The 26005-nt window shown below is 35.3% G+C and overlaps 1 protein-coding gene across 5 annotated transcripts in view; it reads right to left on the reverse strand.

Annotated features, from left to right (window-relative positions):
- TRDN (triadin) overlaps window positions 1–25796 on the reverse strand; it is a 416769-nt gene extending 390973 nt beyond the window's left edge. For 2 of the 5 annotated variants that reach the window (XM_055114092.2, XM_057302585.2), the window contains exon 1: window positions 25016–25796. In XM_055114092.2, the coding sequence (XP_054970067.1) occupies window positions 25016–25037 (22 nt within the window). In that variant the 5' untranslated portion in view covers window positions 25038–25796. The remainder of the gene's footprint in view (window positions 1–25015) is intronic. The other 3 variants (XM_063605444.1, XM_063605445.1, XM_057302588.2) reach the window with 3 other exon arrangements.
- Between the last annotated feature and the right edge of the window lie 209 nt (window positions 25797–26005).

Raw genomic sequence — 26005 nt, forward strand, 5'->3', positions numbered from 1 at the left:
TGTGAGTACAGGATTTTAGATCTATGATTGTCTGACTCTTCATACAATTTTTTCACCAAATATTCTTGATACACAGAGCTGATATTTAGTCAGTAAGCACAAGCACAGAATCAAGGCTGGCATTCCATCTAATTAGTTTGGTGGAGATTTTTGGATCAGTCAGAACCTTTGCTTTATCTGATAATAAAATTTGAAATATCACATCTACACATTCCCAAAATACACTATTGAGATTTGCGCATAAGAAGTTAATATGACTAAAAGTCTGGAAATAATATACAGCATATGAAGAAAAGTTTTTCTTGGTTCAAACCTTTCAACTTAAGTCAAAAGCTAAGAACGATGTTTAAGATTAGTGTTCTACAAAACAAAGAGTCTCTATAAAGACAGTGGTGATCTGCCATTTTCAAGTTCGAAAATAGAAGAGGGGGCCGGGCGCGATGGCTCACACCTGTAATCCCAGCACTTTGGGAGGCTGAGGTGGGTGTATCGCCTGAGAGGTCACAGGAGTTCGAGACCAGCCTGGCCAATATGGTGAAACCGGGTCTCTACTAAAAATACAGAAAAAAAAAAATTATCTGGGGTGGGGGGAGGGGGGAGGGATAGCATTAGGAGATATACCTAATGCTAAATGACGAGTTAATGGGTGCAGCACACCAACATGGCACATGTATACATATGTAACAAACCTGCACGTTGTGCACATGTACCCTAAAATTTAAAGTATAATAATAATAAAATTTAAAAAAAAGAAAATAAGAACAGCAATCCAAAAAAAAAAAAAAATTATCTGGGCATGGTGGTGGCGGGCGCCTGTAATCCCAGCTACTCGGGAGGCTGAGTAAGGAGAATCACTTGTGTTAAATCTTAACAGGAGGGATTTAGGAGAGGACATCTTTTAAGTGCAGTGGCTGTTCACATGCCTGATCATCATGTATCACAGCTTTGAACTCCTGGCCTCAAGGGATCCTTCCGCGTCAGGCTCCCAAATAGCTGGGACTACAGGCACGCACCACTGTGCCTGGCTTAGATGAAGACATCTTGACATAAGTATGGTTAGGCACAAGTAGTTTTCTAAGGAAAATATTGAGTACCAGTGCGTGGAAATATTTAACTATAGGGTAGATATTAATTTTCTTTGACTTTCTCACAGTTTAAGCATATTCCTGCCTAAGGACAGTAGACAGACTAGAAGTAGTCTCCAGGCACATAATTTTTTAACATGAGTAACACTTGTGTCTTATATGAAACTGCTTGAGGTGGTCTTCAATTCATTCCAACTCTAATTTTCTGTAATTCCACCTACTTATTATCATGACATTTCTTTCTCATCATAGAAATAAAATCAATAACTGAATACAGCATAAAATTAGATGTATCAAATAACAAGGAAAAGTGGTACATTTGGTTAATGACCTAAAATAAGTACAAAGGATGACTGCATCATCCTTCACTTACCAAAGCATTGGGAAATTTTATGCATTGAACAAATCTGAGGCTCATATTGTGTGCCAACAGTATCCTAGAAAACAGACTCATGATTTGGGAATGGTCAGCTAATGCCAAACTTTCCATGAGCAAAATCCCAACTTACATTAAAACTGGGAAACATTTCCAATTTCAATTAAAATAAACGTAATGATTTGGTATCAGTTTAATTAATAAATACATTTCAGCATATATTTGCACATTTTATGTTTCCTAATTATTACAAGGAATTAAAAATTTATCACTCTTAACAGAAAGAGAGATGAGCATATTTTTCAACACTAATCCATTAAAGGTAACACTATTAATTAATCCACTATTTTATTCTGCTCAACGAACTCAATTATTCAGAGCTTGGTTGAAACTTCTTTTTTAAATTAAGCATGGAGACAGCTTGCAGTGCCTTGTAGAGAGAAATGTGTTCAGAAGTGTCAAACCTAATACAAGACACCAGATGATATTCAGTAAATATAAATTGATAGTAATTGATAATATTTAAGTGTTAAAAAGCATCAAAATAAAATGTCTTACAATTAATATCCATTTAAAACATCTAAGCCTTCCAAAGCCATCAGAAAAGTATCATTGAAGGGTGAAAAAATTGTTTTTAGATTTGGCAGGATTGAAACTATTTGATACCACATAAACAATGAATATGAGTTGGATGGCACACAAATAACCAGTATTGTGAACTTTCCTTCTTAAAAAGGCTCATATACATTCTTTCAAAAGTCACATAAAAGATAAATGATAAAAGAAAATCTTCTTCCTCTGGTCCTTTCTCACAGGATATCCATTGGTTTATTCATTTCAGTTGAAACCTAGAGACTGGAAACTAAAGCAGAGTTATTTTCTAGTCACCCTTTAAGATGCTCTAGGATATTGCTACTCAAACTATGGTCTAAGACCAGCACCTCCTCAGTACCTGGGGGGCTTGTTAGGAATGCAGGTTCTCAGGCTCCATCCCAGAACTACTAAATCAGAACCTGCCTTTTGACAAGATCCTCAAGTGATTCATATACATGTTAAGGTTTGGGAGGCATGGCTGTAGGTATGTATAAATCACTTCCTGCTTTAAACTCCCCACCGTATGATGAACATAAGAACGTTACCGTGGGACAGTGCTTCATTAAAAAAAAAAACAAAAAAACAAACAAAAAAACCCTCAAATTGACGCTTTTAATATGAATTCAAAGATATACAAAATGTAAATTTAGAAAATAAAACATACTTGCAATGTTATTCTAGAATAGAAATATTAAAACTAGCTACTGACCTTAAGCTACTGTTATACTATTACACTATTATATATAAAAATACAATTTTAGAAAATTATTTTAAATTACACTTATTGAAGATATTTATATCAATATTATAACTGCAGAATGGTCAAATATTTTTGAAAAATGTAAGTGTATTTAAAATTTTAATCTAAATTTATTTTAAATTAAAGTTTAATTTTAAATTAAAATTTATACAAAAATTAACTCAAAATGGATTAAAGACTTAAATGTAAGACGTGAAACCATGAAACTACAGGAAAATTTAGGGGAATTCCTTTAAGACTTTGGTCTGGGCAAAGATTTTATGGAAAAGACCACAAAAGCACAGGAAACAAAAGCAAAAATAGACAAATGGGATTATATCAAACTAAAAAGATTCTGCACAGCAAAGGAAACAATCAACATAGTAAAGAAATAACCAACAGAAAAGAATAAAAGATTTGCCAACTATTTGTTTTATAAGATATTAATGTCCAGAATATACAAGAAACTCAAACAATAGCAAAAACAAATAATAAACAATTCGTGTGATTAAAAACCTGGCAAATGAACTGAATAGACATCGCTCAAAAGATAACATACAAATGGCCAACAGGTGTATGAAAAAACTACTCAACATCACGAATCATCAGTGAAGTATAAATGAACACCATAATGAGATATCTCACTCCAGTTAGAATGTCTATTATCAAAAAGACAAAAGATAATAAATAATGGCAAGGATATGGAGAAGGGAACTCTCACACACTGTTGGTGGGAATGTAAATTAGTGCAGCCATTATGAAAAATAGTATGGGGCTTCCTCAAAAAACTGAAAATATAACTACCATTGATCCAGGAATCCTATTACTTGGTATATATCCAAACGAATTGAAATCAGTATGTTGAAGAGATATCTGCACTCCCAGGTTTAGTGTGGCACTATTCATGATAACCAAGATATGTAATCAACCTAAGTATCCATCCACAGATGAATGAAGAAAGCAAATGTGGTGTATGCATCTGTGTGTGTATATATGTATAATGGAATGTGTGTGTGTGTGTGTGTGTGTGTATATAATGCCCATTCACATTTGAAAAACATGTATATATACACACACACACACAATGGAATATTATTTGTCCCTTAAAAAGAATGAAATCCTGTCATTCATAGCAACGTGGATGAGCTATGTCAAGTGAGATAGGCTAGACACAAAAAGACAAATATTATTTGTTCTCACTCATATGTGGAAGCTATAAAAGTTGACCTCATAGACGTAGAGAGTAGAATAGTGGTTACTAGAGAGAAAGTGTGGGGATGTGAGGATAGCCAAAGGTTGGTTAATGGATATAAAACTCCAGCTAGATAGGAGGAATAAGTTCTACTGTCCTACAGCATTGTAAAGTGACTATAATTAACAACAATTTTTTGCATATTTTTAATAGCTAGAATAATGGATTTTGAATATTCCCAACAAAAAGAAATGATAAATATTTGATGTGATGAACATGCTAATTACCCTGATTTGATCATTATACGTTGTATGTAAGTGTGGAAATATCACATGTAACTCATATATATGTGTCAGTTAAAAATATATAATAAAGCAAAAAAGACCTATAAAAATTAGGCTGGGGGCAGTGGCTGAAGCCTATAATCCTAGCACTTTGGTATGCCGAGGCAGGAGGATCACTTGAGGCTAGGAATTTGAGACCAGCCTTGGCAACACAGTAAGATCCTGTCTCTACAAAAAAAAATTAGCTGGGTGTCATGGCATGTGCCTGTGCTTGCAGCGACTTGGAAGGATCCCTTGAGCCCAGGAGTTTGAGATGCAGTGAGCTATGATCATGCCACTGGACTCCAGCCTGGATAACAGAGTGAGGCCCCATCTCAAAAACGAAAATTATATCCATAATATACATTATACTTTACATTATTTATAAAGCAGGTTTGCAAAAAAAAAAATCAAATGTTTTCTTTTAGTGCTTCATGCAGTGTCTGATATGTTGTAGGAACTCAATATTTATTAAAATCTTTAATTTTACATTTTATTCTGTACATCACAAATCAAATATATGTATACTTCATATTTATTCATATGCATTTATACTGTGTAAATGCTGTATAAATATGTATGTATGATTTCTTACCACTTACAATTTTGCTCTGTTGTTATTGTTGTTTTCCTTCCTGAATATTTTCTTTTAATAGTCCTCATCAAAGGTATGTCTACATTCTGCCCTTTAAATAACATCCAGTATTTCCAGGTCAAACTGATACAACTTGCTTTCCTGCAAACCTAATTTTATGCTTATTCAAAATTTCTATTTCTAACTTTTATTTTTACAACAAATTCAGTTAATCACCTTGTCATATCTTCTTGTATCCCACATTCTGATCCCCATTTTTTTTTCTCTAAGTAGTCTTATTTGGAAGATGTTTAAGCACAAAGATTGTTTCAGAAGTTTAAAATCTGCATGATTTTATGCAAGGAGTAGAATTCCTAGACAAATGAAAAAATATTTCATGGTGCAAATATAAAAGAAAGACATATTTATTTGAGTTTGAACAACAGAGTGATCACACATCCTTCACCTACCTCAAACAGATCATATTTAGCGGACATGACTATGGGTTTCATGAAATTAATCTCTGACCTGATTTTTTTTAACCACAGCAGTGTCAGCTTTCTATTAATAGGCTCTTATCCAGCTGAAAATGTACATAGCTTCCTGATGTGTGCCAGCCCAGGAAGGTGAAGGATACCCATTCCAAAGTAGGGCAAGGTGTCCTGGTCTAAGAACCAGAGGGGTCGTTTTTAAAAGTTCAGTTTAAAATGCAGATAATATGTATTATATATTGCATGTAGGTGGCTGAATATATATACAAACACCATTGATTATAGAACAAGTCACAGTTTGTATTTCAGAAATGCTTGTTGAGTTGAATGGAAGCAGGTTCAATGTAGCAATATTAAGAAGAAATAAATATTGCGCAAGCTACAGTCTCTCTCCTAAGGTTTTCAAATATCCATTAGTGGAAAAAAAAATAAAGTGCCTCTCTAATTTTGCTGATTATTAGCTGGAAAATGTTACTTGCTAGATAACTTCATTTCTTGGCTTGAAAGTCATTGCTACAGAAAGAATAATCTTGTTCGTCAATGTATCATTAGTTGTCACAATCATGAGCTCTGTGACCTTGATAAAGGAATTCCTTTTTGTTTCAGATTGCTAATATAAAAGGGGGACTATTTATTTTTAAAAAGATTTATGTAAAAATATTTCATGAAAAATAAATTTGTTTGTTTGTTTTTTGAGACGGAATTTTGCTCTTGTCACCCAGGCTGGAGTGAAGTGGTGCGATGTTGGTTCACTGCAACATCTGTCTCCCGGGTCCTAGTGATTCTCCTGCCTCAGTCTCCAAGTAGCTGGGATGACAGGTGCCCGCCAACACACCCGGCTAATTTTTGTATTTTCAGTAGAGATGGGTTTCGCCATGTTGGCCAGGCTGGTCTCAAACTCCTGACCTCAGGTGATCCGCCCATCTCGGCCTCCCAAAGTGCAGTGATTATAAGCATGAGCCACTGCACTGGGCCCAGGAAAAATAAATTTGCCATTCTCCTATGCTAATTTTATATGAGCCCTCTAAAAATTTGTCTTCTAGTGAGTAAGAGAGAGTTATAGTAATCAGATACACACTGGTATATTAGTTTTCTACTGCACCATAACATAGTACCACAAACTTAACACAAATTTATCTTACAATTCTGTACTTGGAAGTCCAACATGGGTCTCAAGGAGCTAAAATCAAAGTGTCTGCAGGGCTACATTCCTTTCTGGGGCCTCTAGAGGGAATCCATCTCCTTGTACTTTCTACCTTCTACAGGTTGCCACATAACTTGGCTCATAGCTTCTTCCTCTATCTTCAAAGCCAGTGCTGGCTGATTGCATCTCCCACTGGCCACCAACAGAAAAAGTTCTCCAATTTTGAGGACTTCCGTGATTTTATTGGGCCCACCCAAATAATTCAGGGTCCTCTCTCCCACTCGAGGTTCTTAATAAAACCACATCTGCAAATTATCTTTTCCAGGTAAGGTAACATATTTACAGATTCTGGGGATTAGGACATGAATATTTTGGGGGACAATTATTCTGTATACCACAACCAATATTCTCACTACTCTTCATCAGTAGACATTGTGTGAGCACTCTCTTATGCACAGTTTGTTTAGGCCTGCTCAGTGAAATTAAGTATTGCTCAAAATCCATGGCTCACAACCGTGTATTTTTTGGGCATTCTAATTTAAAAAATGCCCATTCACATTTGCAAAATTGTCAACTTGTGTGACAACCTTAGTTGAGAATCTGCTTTTTTCTCTCCTCCTCCTCCTCCTCTTTCTCATCCTCTTCCTTCTTCTCCCCTCTCTCCTCCTCTTCTTCCTTGTTCTTTTTTATGAATTTCTCTCCAGTAACTCAAACATTTTATTATAATAATGAATATTTATTAAATATATTTTACTAAAGGAATAAATGTGTAAATAAATCAATGATGAAACTGAAGAAGTATAACAATTATAAAATTGCCTAGCGTCATGTTGAATTTGGCTGAAACAACTGTACACTAAATAAGTTACCATTATTCATTGGGTAATGTAGTATTATGAACTTAGTGTGCAAGATTGCAAGATACATTAGAAGTCAGGAGATTACAAACATGCTAATATAATGTATTATCTGTAGCTGCATAATAAAAGATTCCAAAGTTTAGTGGCCTAAAACAACTATAATCATTTATTTTGCTCAGAAATTTGTAATTTGGTTAGAGTTCAGCAGGTATGGCCTGCCTCTGCTCCACAGTTGTCACATGTGGTGACTCTACTGGGAACTAGAGGATCCATTATCAAGATGACTCATTCACATTGCTGGAAAGTTGGTGCTGGCTGTTGGCTGGAAGCTTGGCTGGGTTTGCAGGTCAAGGTCTTGGTCTCTTTCATTATGGGCCTGCCTCCAGGCTGCTTTAATTTTTTCACAGCATAGTTTCAAAAGCAGATATCCCAAACTAGCAACCTGGATATGTCTGGTATTTTTATGATCTAACCTTGGAAGTCATTTTCACTGTATGTTCTTTGTTGAAGCTGTTATACAAGTCTGTTTGTGTTTAACGGGAGGAAAAATAGACCTCACCTCTCAAGAGAAGAAGAGTCAAGATCACAGTATAAGAAGAACACATGAGATGGGAAATCTTGCTGCAGCCACTTTTGAAAAATACAATCTGTCACATACAGACATCCATATATGAAATAACAGGAGTTTAAATTAGAACAGGAGTTCTAATTTAAAAAATAACTGGAGTTTAAATGAGAAGAAAAAGGAAAAGGTGAATACAAGAAATGAGGACTCCAAAGTTTAGAGACTGTTCACACAGATAAAAAAACAGAACCCTGCAGGTCCAGAGAAATAGCTGATTATGGGGAAAATTTCATGAGTTTCAGTGTGCACATGTTGGGCTCTTGACCTCCACACACTTTTGCTCTCTTCCAGGCAAATAGTTTCTCTCTTTGATTTCTTTTCCTCCATCTCCATTCTTCAGATTTCCATTGCCCATGAAAAGAATCTTCTTGTGCATGATCATAAATTTATCATGAAAAGAATCCTCTGTTATTGTGAGTTTTAAGCCACTATACTACATGATTGATTTGGATCTTTATCCCTAATTAATTGGAAGCAGTAGGGAATTTGTTTTAAAAGTCTATATGTAGTTAACTAGGGTTGTGGCTCTCAAACTTCAACATGTGTCAGAATGATCTAAAAGGTTTGTTAGAACACAGATCACTAGGCCATACTCTCCTCTTACAGTTTATGATCCCAAAAGTCTGAGATGTATCCCAGTAATGTCCCTTTCCAATAAGTGCCCAGGTGATGCTGACACTGCTGGTCTGGGGACTACACATTGACAAACTCTGATCTGGGAGAATAAAAATTATTCGGAATTTTCTCAAAGTTGTTATGTCCATATAGCTCACATGCATTCATACATTTTGACCCAAATCAAAAAAACAGAAAAGAATGTCTAGTATACCCATGCTCTTCACAAAGTTTACAAATAGATTTTTTTTTTTCGTTTTTGGAGGTAATACAATATAGATAAATGGAGATAGATTATCTTTTAATCCTTCTTTTCTCACACACTGAGGCAGAGTTAGGCTTTCCACCTCAGTAAAACCTCCTTCCGTTAAATTGAATATTGAATAATTTCTGAGAGCTTAAGCTAGCAAACTAAACATAAAGTGGACAAAATTAACTGCCTGAAGTTGTCACCTTTTAAAGATGGTCAGTCTTCATCTAAAAGCAGGAAGAGTAGAAGTGGAAACCTAAGTTTTGCCTGAATGTTAACAATAACAATATTCTAATAAAGCCAGCAAGTCAAATTAAAGATGATGTCCATTGGATAAAAGTGTACCAAGGATCCTAGAAGGAGGAGCCTCAACAAGCAAAAACTCAGTTGCTCTCACCAGTGCCCAGGACGGCAAGGTGCAGAACCTAGTGACAATGGAGATTCTAGTCATGGAATGTTCTGACAGCAGCAGGAAAATAGGGACCTTTTTTGTCCACTGCTAAGGGTCCAGCTCCAAGTAAAATGCTTGGCAATGAGGACATGACATTCAATCAATATTAGTTGAATGCCTCACTCTACATGTCAATTTTTACATTGCTGCCAATACAGTCTCAAAAAGGGGTTGCTATATGGTGAGGATTACTATCTCAGAGACAAAACTCTGAGAAGTCCTTAGGATTCTATTCATTTTCTCTCTGCTCCTCCAAACATCCATTTTATATATCTTGTGAGACTAGATCAATTTCTTCTAAAAAACAGGATGCTTCTGGGAGACACCCACAAGGTCACCCTTTCTCCACATTTTCCAATTAGATTATTAAACAATCCAGTTTGAGTGAGCAAGGTGTCTTCTTCATGCTGAATTCAACTTTTCACCATAGAATATAGTGCCATGAAATAAACATACATTGATAATAGAATAATAGATATTAAAACTAAAAAAAGAATATAAAAATATCATTCATCATAGCCTCCCCCAATTGAAACAAAAATCTATTGGATAAACAGTGACTTTTATGCAATGAAACACTGTACAGAAAGAAAAATAACAAACTCTAGCTACATACAACAACATAGATGACTCTTATAAACAAAATGAGGAATTAATGCAGCAAAACACAGAGCAATACATGCCATGGTGCTCCATTTATATAAAGAACAAACTTAGCAGAACTATGATGTCTATCGATGTTGAGGTCATAAAACTATAAAGCAAAGAAAGAAAACCATTACCAACAAAGTTGGTTCCCTGGAGAGGAAAGTTCAAAGAAAGAGGAGCCTTAATTGGGAAGCGACACCAAAGTGAGAGTCAAAGGATGGATAGATGAAGATGGGCTTCCCATGTGCTGGAAATAGTTACCTGATCTGGGTGTTGGTTATGTGGATATCAACTCCATTACTCCTTAGTAAATGATATATAAAGACAGTTGACTATTGAACAACATGGGTTTTAACTGTGTAGTTCCACTTACGTGAGAATCTTTTTTAATGAAAGTTATAGCGCATATGCCTGGCTCTCTGGCCTCCCCTTCCAACTCCTTAACCTCTTCTGCTTCTGCCACCACTGGGACAGCAAACCAATCCTTCCTCTTTTTCCTCCTCCTCAGTCTACTCAATGTGAAGACGATGAAATTGAAGGTCTTTATGATGATCCAGTTCCACTAAATGAATACTAAATATATTTTATCTTCTTTATGATTTTCTTAAAAAACATTTTCCTTTCCCTAGCTTACTTCATTGTAATTATCTCTCTCTCTCTCTATACACACACACACACACACACACACACGCACACACATATAACATACAAAATATGTGTTAATCAACAATGTTTTTGGTAAAGCCTCTGGTCAACAGTATGCTATTAATAAAGTTTTGGGAGGAGTCAAAGTTATATGTGAATTTTCGACTGGTGAGTCGGTGTCCTTACCCTTGTGTTGTTCAAGGGTCAACCACATATGTGAGTTATGAACCTTTCAGAGTCTGTATTTTACTAAAATGAATTTTTAAGAAAAATATTTTTAAAATTATGATGACTCATAGTATGTTTTTAAACACTGAACTGAGGAGACGGCTGTTCTCTTGAAAACTAAGCGGGACAGCATTATTCAGTAATCACCACAGTGTCCTAATTCTTTTTACACTTGTATATAGAGTTCTTGCGCATTTTGGCCTCTAGCTCAGTATTACCTAACAACTTAATTTTAAGCAAGTTTTTATGTGATTTGAAAATACATTTGTCATCATGATAGTATTGCAAAGGATTAAAGAAACACTGGAGGTACTCTAAGCACATGTAGAGTTCACTATGACACAATATTGGGTGACTCTCAAGTAAAAGAAATGTAATCCACCTTGAGGTTTGCTATTTAGCTTGTGTAAAACTCTATCGGGCAATTTTGCAAAGCACTCTCTTTCACTTTACCCATCAGAACTGCTTCCACCTGTGCCTCTCCTCAAATTATGCTGTCACTTTGCAACTCATTAGTTAGCTCAAGGACACAGAAAATAAGTCATCACCTTTCACTGATTTTTCTCAAGAGGGAAGTATGTCATTCCATTTAGTTTGTGAATCTTTTTGCCCTATATTTCCCTGAGGTTATTGTCTTTTTTTTCCCTTTCTACTATAGAATTATAAGTAGCAAATTGAGGCAAACAAATAACTGATTGGAGAAGCAAAATGACCTTCTCACCAATCCAAATCCCCTCTATTGACATAAAAAGAATCTTATATATAAAATTGAAAGATAAGTAAGCTTAGAGTTTCTCATAGTTGAGGATTTCAATCCCATCTCCTTTGAAGCTACCACTAGCATCTATACTCATCTTTATGTTCTTGTTAACTGTGGTGTAGTTTATCATCTCTGATAGGAAAATTTGGGGGATGTTTATGGAGTCAAAATTATGGTGAGAGGTGCTACTGGGTACTAATTATTTTGCAATCTTTAGGGAAGATCGTTGCAACAAATTTTTCCACCCTGAATGCCAATAAGTGTGTCTCCTTCAGCTTGGTTCACTGAACCCAAGATCACCATATTTATTAATTTAGTTTAAGAAATCAAATACTTGTTTCTAAAATGAATTAACGTGGAATTTTTAGGATCTACGGATGTTGTTAAAAACTTAATTCTTTGCTCTTTCTTCTGTGTTCCTGTCCTTTAATTTAGAAACATTCTTCAAATGTTAACATAAGTTCTCCTCCTTTATGTCAGTCCCTGACCAACCAAATCCATCCATTCTCCTAGCTTCTTAGATTTTCCCAATATTAATATCTCATCAGTTGATTTGCTTATTTGTTTTATATTGATTCATTCCCTAATAGCTTTATACATGTAAACATTGTCTATTTTAAATTTGATGAGAAACCAAGAAACCTATCTCACAATTTTTGTATATAACTTTATACATACTTCTTTCAAGAAATTTTGAACTGGCAGCCCAGTATCAGAGAGTTACATATACAATTATCTCATCATTTCTTGAGGACTAGATTTCTGTATATTTTACATTTCATCCTTAGAATTAAAACAGTACCTGGCAAAAGTAGATACCAAAAATATATACAAGTGATGTTTGTTAGGTGCATGATTGTCACTCAGGGGGTCAGACTTTTCGTTCCTCTCCATCCACAGGTAAATGACAGAGTGATAGGAAGAAGATAAAATACTATGTCTCAAAGCACCTGGGTATTGAGAGCTCACGTCCCTCAAAAACAGAGACCCATACCACGATAGTATAGCACATCATTCTAGCCAGAACAACAAGACACTTCAAATTCTGAGGGACTGGGCAGAAACTGAGCAGTGAAATCTGGTCTACTTAATTCAAGAGGTAGCCAACATTTTCCGGAAACTGTCAGAACTATTATTTCTAATATAACTCTCAGTCACTATGAACAAAGGCCCTAGAGAATTCTGCTGACTTATTGCCTTAATCTAGTCATTACTGCTACCCTAAGTACTTTCTGCTCACATTTTCAGAGGCTTGGTCTATGGACCCTGTCATGCTTTTACAGCAACTCTTGACAAGACCACTGGCCTGACCACTAGTTCTCATAGTATTTAGAACAACTCTGCCAATAGATTTGGTTTTACTTTAGCAACTGATTCTTCTTTGTAAGCCAGAAGAAACTTGTTTAATGATTACCTTTCTGACAGTTGGTTTTTTTTTTTATTTCTTCATGAACTGGAAATGGTCTCTATACATACAAAGTAAGCTCAAAGTAGCGTATGTGGGGATGGAAATCAGCAATAGAGGTTCAAATAATGGGAGAACACACAGATGGGATGACAGGGAACTAGGAAACATAATAACTGTTAAAAACGAATCAGAAACATGAAACATCCAGCTTTTATAGTGTTATAGCAACAGTGTGCCTGACCGAAAATTTAGTATTTAAATCAGGAATTTTACCCAATTTCTTGGCAAGGTAACTTGGTATCCCAGTCATCCCAGGGCTACATCCCACAGACTACTAATTCTCATCTACTTCCTGTCTCTTTTTTTTTTTTTTTGTCATTTCTGCATTGATCAAATGTACTCTTGATCTCCTTACTCCTTGAAAAATCATTACACCTTCACAATAATGTCATGTGCACTGCGAATTAGCAGTGTTAAGAATAGGACATTCTTTAGTTATACTAAATTATTTTCAGCAAGTTTCAAAGTGAAATAATCATAAGATTTATGAACAATAATATGACATTCTTTACATCAAACACCATAAGGCACACCTTGGAGATACCATGCAATAAAGCAAATAATTGCAAGAAAGCAAATCACACATTTTTTTCTGTATCCTAGTGTATATAAAAGTTATGTCTGCACTGTATTCTAGTCTATTAAATGTGCAATAACATTATGTCTTAAAAAGCAATGTAAGATCTTAATTTAAAAATACTTTGTTGGTGGGGATGGTTAATGGGTACAGAAATATAGTTAAAAAGAATAATATCTAGCATTTGATAGCACAATAGTGACTACAGTCAACAGTAATTCATTGTACATTTAAAAATAACTAAAAGAGTATAACTGGACTGTTTCTAACACAAAGGATAAATGCTTGAGGTCATGGATACTCCGCTTATCCTGATGTGATTATTACTCATTGTACACCTGTATAAAAATATTTCATGCATCCCATAAATATATACACCTACTCTGCGCCAACAAAATTGAAAATAAAAAACACTTTATTGCTAAAAAATACTAACAATCATGTGAGCCTTCAGTGAGTCATAATCTTTTTGCTAATTGAAGGTCTTGCCTTAATATTTATGGCTGCTGACTGATCAGGGTGATGGTTGCTAAAGGTTGGAGTGGCTGAAGCAATTACTTAAAATAAGACAACAGTGAAGTTGGCCACATCGATGGACTCCACATTTCATGAAAGATGTCTCTGTAGTATGTGACATTCACTGTTTGATAGGATTTTACCCATAGGAGAATTTCTTTTGAAATCGGAGTTAATCCTCTTAAACCCAGCCATTGCTTTATCTTCTACTCTATGTTATATTCTAAATCCTTTGTAGTCATTTCAACAAAGTTCACAGCATCTCCATTAAGAGTAGAGTAGCTTCCATCTCAATAAACCACTCTCTTTGCTCATTCATAGAAAGCACCTCCTAGGCCAGGCATGGTGGCTCATGCCTGTAATCCCAGCACGTTGGGAGGCCAAGGTGGGTGGATCCCTTGAGACCAGGAGTTCAAGACCACCTTGGCCAACATGGTGAAACCCCATCTCTACAAAAACATACAAAAATTAGCCTGGCAGTGTGATGCACACCTATAATCCCACTACTCAGTGGGTGAGGCACGAGAATCACTTGAACCCAGGAGGCAGAAGTTGCAGTGAGCCAAGACTGTGCCAGTGCATGCCGAACTAGACACTGGCTCAAAAGAAACAAACAACAACAAAAAAGTCACTCTTCATCCATTCAAGTTTAATCATGAGATTGCAGGATCTTCAGCTTCCACTTCTAATTCTAGATCTCTTGCTGTTTCCACTGCATCTGCAGTTACTTCCTCCACTGATGTCTTGAGCCCCTCAAAGTCATCATGAGGGTTGGAATCAACTTTTTACATAATGGTGATATTTTGACCTCCTGCCACAAATCAAAAATATTTTTTATTGTTCAATTCCCCATGTACCCTAGAACTTAAAGTATAATAATAAAAATAAAAATAAAAAAATTTGTAATATAAAAAATATTTTTAATGGCATCTAGAATGGTGAATTCTTGAGAAAGTTGTCAATATAGTTTGCTTGGATCCATAAGAGGTATTTCTCCCTATGTCACCTATAGCCTTACAAAATGTTTTTTTTTAATTTTTATTATTTTATTTTATTTTATTTTATTTTATTTTTTGAGACAGAGTTTTGCTCTTGTTCCCCAGGCTGGAGTGCAGTGGCACGATCTCGGCTCACTGCAACCTCCACCACCCGGGTTCAAGTAATTCTCCTGCCTCAGCCTCCCATGTAACTGGGATTACAGGTGCCTGCCACCATGCCCAGCTGATTTTTTGTATTTTTAGTAGAGGCAGGGTTTCACCACATTGGCCAGGCTGGTCTTGAACTCCTGACCTCAGGTGATCCCCCCACCTTGGCCTCCAAATTGCTGGGATTATAGGCATGAGCCACCGAGCCTGGCCCACAAAATGTATTTCTTAAAAAATAAGTCTTGAAACTCAAAATTACTTCTTGAGCCATGAGCTGCAAAAGTGATCTTGTGTTAGGCACGAAAACAACATTAATCTCTTTGTATATCACCATCAGAGCTCTTGGGTGACCAGGTGCATTGTCAATAAGCAAAAATACTTTGGAAGAATTTTTTTTTTTGAGTAGTAAATCTCAACAGTGGGCTTAAAATATTCAGTAAACTACGTTGTAAACAGATGTGCTGTCATCCAGGCCTTATTATCTCATTGATAGAGCACAGACAAAGTAAATTTATTATAATTCTTTAGAGCCCTGGAATTGTCATAATGGTAAACCAGCATTGGCTTCAACTTGAAGTCACCAGCTGCATTATTCCCTAACAAGAGTCAGCCTAAACTTTGAAGCTTTGGAGCCAGGCATTGACTTCTCCTATCTAGCTCTGAAAGTCCTGGATGGCATCTTCTTCTAATAGAGGACTGTTTAGTCTACATTGAAAATGTGTTGTTTAGCGTAGCCACCTTCATCAATGATCTTAGCTAGATCTTCTGGATAACTTGCTGCAGCTTCTACATCAATCCTTGCTGCTTCCACCTTGCACTTTTATGTTGTGGAGATGGCTTCTTTTCTTAAACCTCATGAACCAACCTCTGCTAGCTTCCAACTTTTCTTCTGCAGCTTCCTTACCTCTCCACATCTTCACAGAATTGAAGAGATTTAGGGCCTTGGTCTGGATTAGGCTTTGGCTGAAAGAGAATTCTGGCTGGTTGGATCTTCTATTCAGACCACTAAAACTTTCTCCACATCAGCAATAAGTTTGTTTCACTTTCTTATCATTCACGTGTTCAGTAGCACTTTTAATTTCCTTCAAGAACTTTTCCTTTGCATTCACAACTTGGCTGTTTGGTGCAAGAGGCCTAGCTTTCAGCCTATCTTGGCTTTTGGCGTGCCTTCCTCAGTAAGCTTAATTATTTTCAGCTTTTGATTGAAAGTAAAGATATGCAACTCTTCCTTTCACTTGAATTCTTAGAGGCTGTTGTAGGTTATTAATTTTCCTAATCTCAATATTGTTGTGTCTCAGGGAACAGAAAAGCCTGAGGAGAAGGAGAGATAGTGGGAATGTCTAGTTGTTGGAGCAGTCAGAACACACATATTTATTGATGAAATTCACCATCTTATATAGGGGCAGCTTGTGGTGACCTAAAACAATTATAATATTGATATCAAAGAGCAACGGTCACAGATCACCAAAACAGACATAACAATAATGAAAACATTTGAAATACTGTGAGAATTACCAAAATGTGACACAGAGACAGGAAGTGAACGCATGCTGTTGGAAAAATGGTGGTGATAGCTTTATTCATTTTCTTTGAAAAATGCAATATCTGTGGCATGCAATAAAACAAAGTGCAATAAAAAGAGACATGGCTGCAATTCAAATTGGAATCAAATGTTTTATAATCTGTCCAGTCTTTATTCTCACTGTTATTTTTTGCTCTTTTCTTTTTGTTTTGCAATGTAGCAGGGACCTTTTATCATTCATTTTTGTGTCCACATTGTCAGGCATTCAATTTGGTACGTAATAGGTATTAAAATATTGAATAAAACCAAACCTCTGGCATGACATACTGCTTCATAAATCTACATCTAGATTGATAATTAATACCATAGAATCTAAAATTTTGTTATATTTCAGATGGAGGTAACTTGCCTTTTTCTAAATGCAATGCCTAATATTTCTGCAGATTTAAATTCACAAACTTGGCATTTTACTATACTGTAGTAACTTTCAGATTTTACAGTACGCTTTTTCCCCTAGTCAATAATATATAGGTTAAATAAGAATAACCATGGGCAAAAATAATAGCTCCAGCAGTGAATGTCAGAGAAGTGCCACTTCATATCTCTTATTTTTGTCTTGACATTATATTAAATGTCTTTCTCAAACAGAAAATTCCCCTAATCACATGATAATTTTATTTTCAAAGGCAACAAACAATTTTCCAAGGAAAGTTTGCTAAATATGTATTTTGAACGTCTGTATAAATGGAAACTGAATCTCTCACATCCACGAGCTCACTAATGCCCTAGACCATATTAAAACTAAGTTTGAAATACTAAGAGTTTTTCCTTCTTTTGTTTTTCTCAACACTTTAGTAACCTGTGTCAGGGAGGGGAGAATGATGCAGCAAATGCGTAGCAAAGATAAAACTGGTTTGTCACAATGAGTTCCAGCTTCATGCTGTCTAAATGAAACCAAGTTTCCCCTATAAAGAACAGGTTGCTCCATTTAAATTATCTTTGTTCTTATAGGTCAAAATATCACGTCTTTAACTTGTTTGGGTGAAAACCACATGCCCTAGCTTTTGGCACAGATAACAAATTAGAAAATATCTAAACCACATATATTTAAATGTAATATTTAAAGTACATTGTAAATGAGATAGAGTCTGCAGTTTATGAGGAAACAGCTCATTTACATACCAAAGAATCTCTCACAATTGTAAATTCTGTGTGTCTTTGACAGCTTCACTTCAGGCATGGAGATGTGGAGATGTTTGATGTTTAGAGAGCATTAACTTGTATAGAGCAGAGCAAGACTTTATTCATTGCACATTTGCCAAGGATACTCTTTTTGGTTTCCTTTGAAGATAAAAATTACTATCTGTTTGGACCAGGAAGTTCATCTGTCTCTGCATAACCCTCACTAGGGGTAATATATATTTACATGACAATCAAATAAGTATTCTCTGTAAAAAACCAAGCCTGTCATTCATATTATCCAGGGCAGGTGGGAACTGGAGACAGCAAAAACTTAACCTTGACAAATCTTCCTAGGACTTTAAGTAAAATGGAGCCTGAACTCCATAAAGTTGACATTATTGTATGATGTCAATGCATAGTTGCCAGATGAAGATTTTTCCCCTGCTGTGTTCTTTTTAAATATGTTACATTAGATAATATGTATTTTTTAAAAATACATTAAACATGTCCCTAACGGGTTTCTTTTTGTTTGAAAGAAGAAAAGAATAATGTTTTAATACTGTCTTTAAGCTCCAACTAAGCATAACTATAAAAGCAAAAGCTTTACTGGAAAATCTTAACCATTTTCTTTTCAAATTGATATATTCAGCACAAAGGTCAATGTAGATGATTTTAAAATTGCTTAGTTGCACTGTTTTATGTTTCTCTCATATTAAATATTGTTAACTGATTAAAAATTAATGCCAGCAGTATTGGAGGCCTTAAGTCTCTATGGATTCCTAAGCCTTTAGTATAATAACTGAATAGCCTCAATTCATTTTTGCATTGTAAAAGTAGCATGAATTTTAAATTACAGTCACAATGATAACCAAAAATAAATAGGAAAAAAAATAAGAAACATTTAAGCTGATAAACGGAACATTTTCATGGATACTATGTGCTTATGGGGTGGGGAGAAAAATAGTTCCTATTACAAATAATAATAAAAACTACAAGAAAAAGCTTCTTAATGGAACCTAACAAGGGCTGACACTACACAGCTATATTTTCTGCTCATTGTCACTGCAAATTTTGTATCATGGATGATGTGAACAATTTAAAAAACATAAACTTAATTTGCCAAATAGCATGATCTTGTAAAATTTTTAAAAATTCCTCTGGCCATATTATTTTTAATTAACCAAGTTCATGACCCTTCTTTTGAAGCCCCATCCTCCCCAGGCCAAGAGCGGTTGAGTAGTGGAGATAGTGCCTGAACCCCAATTTCTGACTTAAGTAAAACTCCATGCACTTACTACTCTATCACACTCTCTTTACTTAATGCTTCTTTCTCCCAGCTCTGCACTATATTTTCTCTCTAATTTTCAGTGAACTATACCCTCCTGGTTTTCACAATCTGCTTTTTTTTTTTTCTATTTTCCTAAAGTGAACTTGAGGAGTAAAGAATAACAAGAAGTTTCAGAGTCAGACTAATCAGGTTTATGTGATACCTGCCTTTCACAGTTTTTGTGATATTTCAAAGAGACAGTCATACAAAAGCTTCATACTTAATACCCTGTCAATAAATGCAATGTTCCAAGCCATAGCACTTTTTAGAACTATTGTTTCTTGCATCATGTTGACTTCTTAGGCTTTCAAATTGTTCTCAGGTTTTCCCATGACCTATCTCGAAAACAAACTGTTTCTAATTAATGTCTCTAATTAATGTTACCAATAATATGAAACTAACCTCCAGATTCCATATTATAATAGATATTAAAAATGATTACTTCCTTGTCTGCTTTTACAAACATATTTCCAGACAACTCTGCTTAATATGAGCATATTTGGTTTTCATTTCAGTAACAATAGACACTGTTCAATTTAGAGAGTAATTTGCACTTACGAATAAATTTGGTGACCAGAGAATTCACTGACCCATATATGTTATGAAAATTAAATTCTTATTAAAAGATTTACTCTACTAACAACATCAACTCTGTTTTTTTTTCTTAACTCTTTATTGTGAAGAAGCTTAAATAATCCCAAAAGTAGACAATATTATAATGAAACTTAATGTACCCATTATCAGCCTCAACATAATCAACTAATGGCCAATCCTACCCCACCCACACCCCAACTACTTTCTTCTTGGGCATATTATTTAGAAGCAAATTTCAAATATCACATCACCTCCTTCATAAATATTTGAATGTGTATCTCCAAATAATAAGTAATTTTAAAAGACAACCACAATACGGTTATCCCACTAAAAATATAATTATTCATTAAGGTTATCTAACATCCAGAGTATATTAAATTTTCACTTGTTTCATCAGAATTTTTTAAGGTTGTTTGTTTGAATCATGATCCAACCATTCCATACATTGTGATGGGTTGCTAACTTTTTACATTTCTTTTCATCTGTTCTCCAGATTTTCTTGTTCTTGTTCCCAGGAACTTATTTGAAGTAACTGGGTTGTTTGTACTGTAGAGGTTCCCAGAGCCTACTGCCTACTATGGTGTAGATTTTGGCATATTCCTCATCCCTCTATTTCTTAAAAATTGGAGGCTGTGTATTTCCTTTTCCTTCCCTCCTTTCTTGCTTTCTCTTTTCTTTCTTTCTAGTCAGAAGAGTCAGTTCTAGCTACCATTTTAATGGTTGGTTGGGTTTTGCCTTGTATTTTGCCAATAGTGTGCCTTTCTTGTGACTTCCAGACTTTTATCCATGGGTCTGTGCATTGCCCTCAAGTGCTACATAATGAAAAAATCCAATCTTCTACTTAAACAAACCATGCACAAGTCTTTTCATTTAACTGTGCCTTTCACCATCATGGTACTCCTCTTTTGAATAGGCTAGCTTTCTAATGTCAGTTTTAAAATGTACTTATAAGACTAAAAATAATATATGTGGTATGTTGCTTTATCAGGAAAATCAAGAACATCTCCTGGAAGTGACCAGGGTTTGAAACTAGTGCTACATCCCTTTGTACCCCCAGCTCATCCCCACTTAAGCCAGAGCAGCTGCCCTTTGCTTTGATGAGGTAAATGCAGAAACATAGGTTGGATCGCCTCATAATTTCACCATCTGTCATGCTAGATGATATAACTTGTTTGCCTAGTTGTTAAGTAGTCTGGCTGTGAATTCTTGATTTTTTTTTTTTCTTGAGAGCAACAGTGAGTAATCTTGTGCTGCAGACTCTATGGGAGTAATGCGGTGTGTAGAATATAAATGACCATTTTTGCTCTAAATTTTGAATATCAAATCTTCTCACAGGTTTGATTGTTACAGAAGCAGTGAAACGTGATTCAGCTAATGGTAAGGAAAGAATTCCACACATAGTGCAATAATTCTTCTCCTGAAGCCTGAGGTTATGTAATAGTTTATAAGTTGAGAGTTTGACAAAAGTTCTTCTAACATTTTAAATAAAAAGCTTTCTTGAACTAAGCGTTCTAGTAAATACTAAGTTAATTATATATGGGATTCCCAGCAACTTGGATACATTACATTGCAAGGAAGATAAAGGACTATTTATAGCCCTAAACCTGTGTGCTGTTTGAGTGTAATCCAGTCTGGGCCTGATTCAACCTACCTAAATGTAACATGGTCCTAGTGTAGGCTCCAACAACAACCTAATTGACCAACCTAACAGTCTCACACAGTAAGAAGACATATCCAATATGACTCTGTGGTCAGGCATGGGTATGAATCCTAGCTATATCACATACAGTTGTGTGAATTCTAGCACATTCTTTAAACTCTCTCAACTTCAGCTTCCTATTCTCTAAACAGCAATAATATTAGCCTTTATTCTCATTTGGTGGCCCTGAAGATTAAGTGAATATTTATCAAGCTTAATACGGTGCTTGACATCTTATGTCTTCAGAATAAATATGTTATCATTGCTGTTATAATTATCTTTATTAATTTATTTTGCCAGAATCAAAGGTGTTATTACCCTAAAATCCTTTGGAGTTCAACTTTGTCCTATTTCTAATTTATCTATTGCTCTGTACCTGAAACACAATTCTGTATTTAGCATTATTTCCTTTCTTCCACCGGATGAAGTAAGCCAGCTTGGAACCTGCAGTGGAAATTGACGTGAGCAACTAGGTAAGGTTATAGGCACGACATGCACTGTAGTTGAATAAGCACTGGGATGAGCCACAGGAGGCATGAAATGTATCCTCAGATCTCTCCTAATTTCCCATGACCATGAGAGAGTCATATAATCTGTATGAGCCTGTCTTCCCAAAACCTGAGATGAGAACAGTTGACTAGAGCTTTCTAAGGTAATGAGTTATCTCTTATATTCTTAAGTGCCACAAACTGTTTTGTGTGTGTGTGTGATAAATGGATGGAAAAGGTAATTGATTGATAGGTGGCATAGGTCTACTGATAGAGTGCTTACATTTCAGTAATGTGTCCAAAAGTGATTGCAAGCCCCAGGCGTGATGGTTCATGCCTGTATTCCCAATGTTTTGGGAGGCAGAGGCAAGAGAATCTTGGCTTGAGGCCAGTAGTTCAAGTACAGCCTGGTCAACATAAGGAGGTCGTGTCTTTACAAAAATAATAATAAAAAAAAATTTAGCCAGGCATGGTGGTGCACACCTGTAGTCCTAACTACTTCTGATGCTGAGGTAGAAAGATTGCTGGAACCCAGGAGCTTGAGACTGCAGTGAGCTATGATCATGCCACTGCATTCCATATGGGTGACAGAGAAAAATTCTGCTCTAAAAAAAATAAATAAATAAATAGTTGAAAAAAATATAGCAGATGAGATAAAATAAGACTATTTCAGGCTCAGAAAATAGCCTGTACCAAGGCACTGTACAAAGGTATACCTTTTATAAAAGACTGGAGGAAGGCAATTGTAGCTAGGGCACAAAAGGTGAGAATTGCAAAGATAACATGAAACTGTGTACTAAAAAAGTGTGAAAAAACTTTGGATATCATCAAAGAATGACTGTGCTTCCTTAAAAGATGAGTTCGAGTTGGCAGTCTAATTTTCATTTGAGAAATATTATTAATAAATCATTCCAGAAAACAAAAAAATGCATAATTGATGTTCAAATAACATAGATCCTATGAACTGTTAAGGCCCAGAAGTGGAAAATGACCATCACCCAAGAATTAGATGGTATTTCTACTTTTTAATTTTATTACTAATGTAATTATTTTTATGGGTAACTCCAGAAGGTCTTCCAAGGCCCTTTTAAACCCCTGCAGAGCAAAGGCAGAAACAAAAGCTCTATTTCATAATCAAGAATTTTCCTGTAAAAAGTCTTTTGAATCAAATGCAAGTTCTACAAAACATAATCCACAAGCAAGCCCAAGATGGTTTAGTCAACTGACCTCCTGAATCACCTGGGAGCCCAAACCCTGAACAGAGGTAGAGAAACAGAAGATTAAGACGCTCATAGCTAACTTAATAACTTGTGCAGAGCTAAGCAAGAAGTTTTTATACATAGCTTTCTTTAAGGCAAACTAAAAGCAACATGACACAGAATATCTAAGGAATAGGAAAAATGCTATTTATATTTAGTTAGCAAATTCTGAACTAAAATTGGTAAAGAGTAAACCTGATATCCTCTCACAGAAAAGAAAACACACACACACACACACACACACACACACACACACACACAAACAAGATTTAAAGGGGCTGGGTTTAAATGTTAGTAATGCTGGTCTTGAGCAAGTCACAGAACATTTTAGTTACAATTCCTTTTTCTGCCAAACTGAGATAATAATGCCTACTTAATTGAATTGTGTCAGTTTTAAATAAGTAAACACACATAACATTCTGAGCAAAATACCTAACACATAGAAATCTCTCAGTAATTGTTATTAATATGGGGTGTCAGACTGAATTTCTCAGTGCAAGGTACAAATAAGGCACTTCTTATAAATATTGACTAAAAATCTCCAACAGAAATTACTGTGTGTCCATACTAATTTCTACCCTCAAAAATAAAAACAAATATTCTATTTTTCAGTTGTATTATTCAAAGCAAACCAGCACAGCATTTAACTTGGAAGTTGTTAAGAGCACCACCTGTCTGATTTTCTTACAGCTGTCAGAAGCAAATTTTAGATCCACCTCCAAAAGTTTTACCTCAACTAGAACCAGACTGTGTCTGTATTCAAAGTAATTTAGTTTTGAAGGTTTCCTTCATTCTAAGAAATACGTACATATACATATGAAGTATATATGAAATATAAATATATATAACTAGCAACCATCAAATAGAAGATATGTATTATAGTATGTAGCTTTCAGTAAAGCATTGAAACAGAAAATATTTATTGTAACATAAAGATAGAATTTACCATTTAGAGGAAAACAAAGAATGAATTTACAAAAAGAACCAGAATTCTAACACTTAATTGCTTTATTTTAAAAATCATACTGATTCACAGTAAGTTTGTGGAATTCCAGTCTTTATCTCTGAATTTCCATTAATGGTCAAATAAATACAAATTTTATGGGAACACTTATGTCTTAAATTGTATATAAATCATATATATGTATGTGTGTTTTACATACCCTAGTAGGAAAGGAAAAACAAATTTAAGGTCTCCATTTAAAAATATCATAAAGCAGAAATGCTTCAAATTACTTTTTAAGTTTAAGTAAGCATTAGTGTAATATTTTAAGTTCATCATGGTCTCCATCCTTGAAAACTTTGTAATTTTTGCTGGATAAGATATCAGCCATCATGTTACATGACCATAGCTATTTATAGAGGTGTGAGTAACAACTGTTAACTAGTGGGGCCTTTGGTATAGCAGAGAACAGTTTCCACATGCAAAATTTAAGAGAAATCTCTTTTTGCTCCCCCAATATACAGATCTGGCAGCCTCTCAGCTCCTAAATCCACTTCTCAGATCCTGTATAGAATCATTGACCAAGGCAATTACCTTAAAGCAACATTTTAAATGGACACATCGACAGTTAATGTGGCTGTCAATTTGCATATTTTTTTTCCTTACTTGATACTATCGGAAAATGGTAGCAATACCTTCAGCAGTGATCTCAGTCATGGTGGTCGTCAAAAGTAAAAGTCAGTTGAAAAGTTCCCGTCAAGTTGCACTTTGCAGAGTATTTGGGGATTTGAGAACTCTGGTGGAGGGTTCTGTGTCAAAACCTGGGGGCTCTTCGTTTTCCTGGCTATTTCTGCTGCTTCTTTGTTGTCCTGTTGAACTTTGCCTCTCCTCTGCAGAGTTCTCCCCCTGGAAACAACCTAAGCCCTTTCCAAGCAGCACTTGTGGCTCAGCTAGAAGTATCAGCTTCAAACAAAAATAGCCTCATCTCCCTAGGACTCTTCAGCACTTTTTTTTTTCTTTTTTGGCACTCTAGAGGAACACACACACAGACACACCAGCTCTTCAGCCCCAAAGAGAGAAAGGCAAAAAAAAAAAAAAACAAACAACAAATGAACTACAAAGTACCATCTAAGCCCCTGCAGTTTCTCTAAGATAATTACAGATCCTGGGGTCTATGTCAGAAAACATGAAACAAAGAGTTGAAAGTAATCTTATCCGTGAGAGCTCAGATTTATTCTTAGTGCTCTTAATGCTCAGAACATTCTTCTTTCCCTTATTTGGTTTGGGGAGGGTCCCAAATGTCTACCACAGGCAAAAGGGAGGGTAGTCTTGAGTAATTTTCTAGAAGTTATGTTCCTGTTGATACAAATCCACTTAGCAAGTGCAGTTATTTATATAGGGCTACACTTAAAATTGCAACTATTAAATCTTGAAGCTTTCTTTTAAAGTAGTCATATTGTAGAAGATTAATATTTTCTGAACACTGGCCAATAAGAATTATGTAATGTGAATTTATAGTGTGATACTTGAAAAACATTGGATTGATGAATTACTATCTTTTTAATTCTCTCTACTACCTTACTAAGAACTAAATATCTGCATTTATCCATGCAGTAAAAGGAAGGGAAGGTGACATAAAGTTTAGTAGTCCACAGCTAATATTTAAGTAAAGTATTTCCTTATCT

This window comes from Pan paniscus, chromosome 5 (genome assembly GCF_029289425.2).
Source record: "Pan paniscus chromosome 5, NHGRI_mPanPan1-v2.0_pri, whole genome shotgun sequence".
NCBI classification, from domain to species: Eukaryota; Metazoa; Chordata; class Mammalia; order Primates; family Hominidae; genus Pan; species Pan paniscus.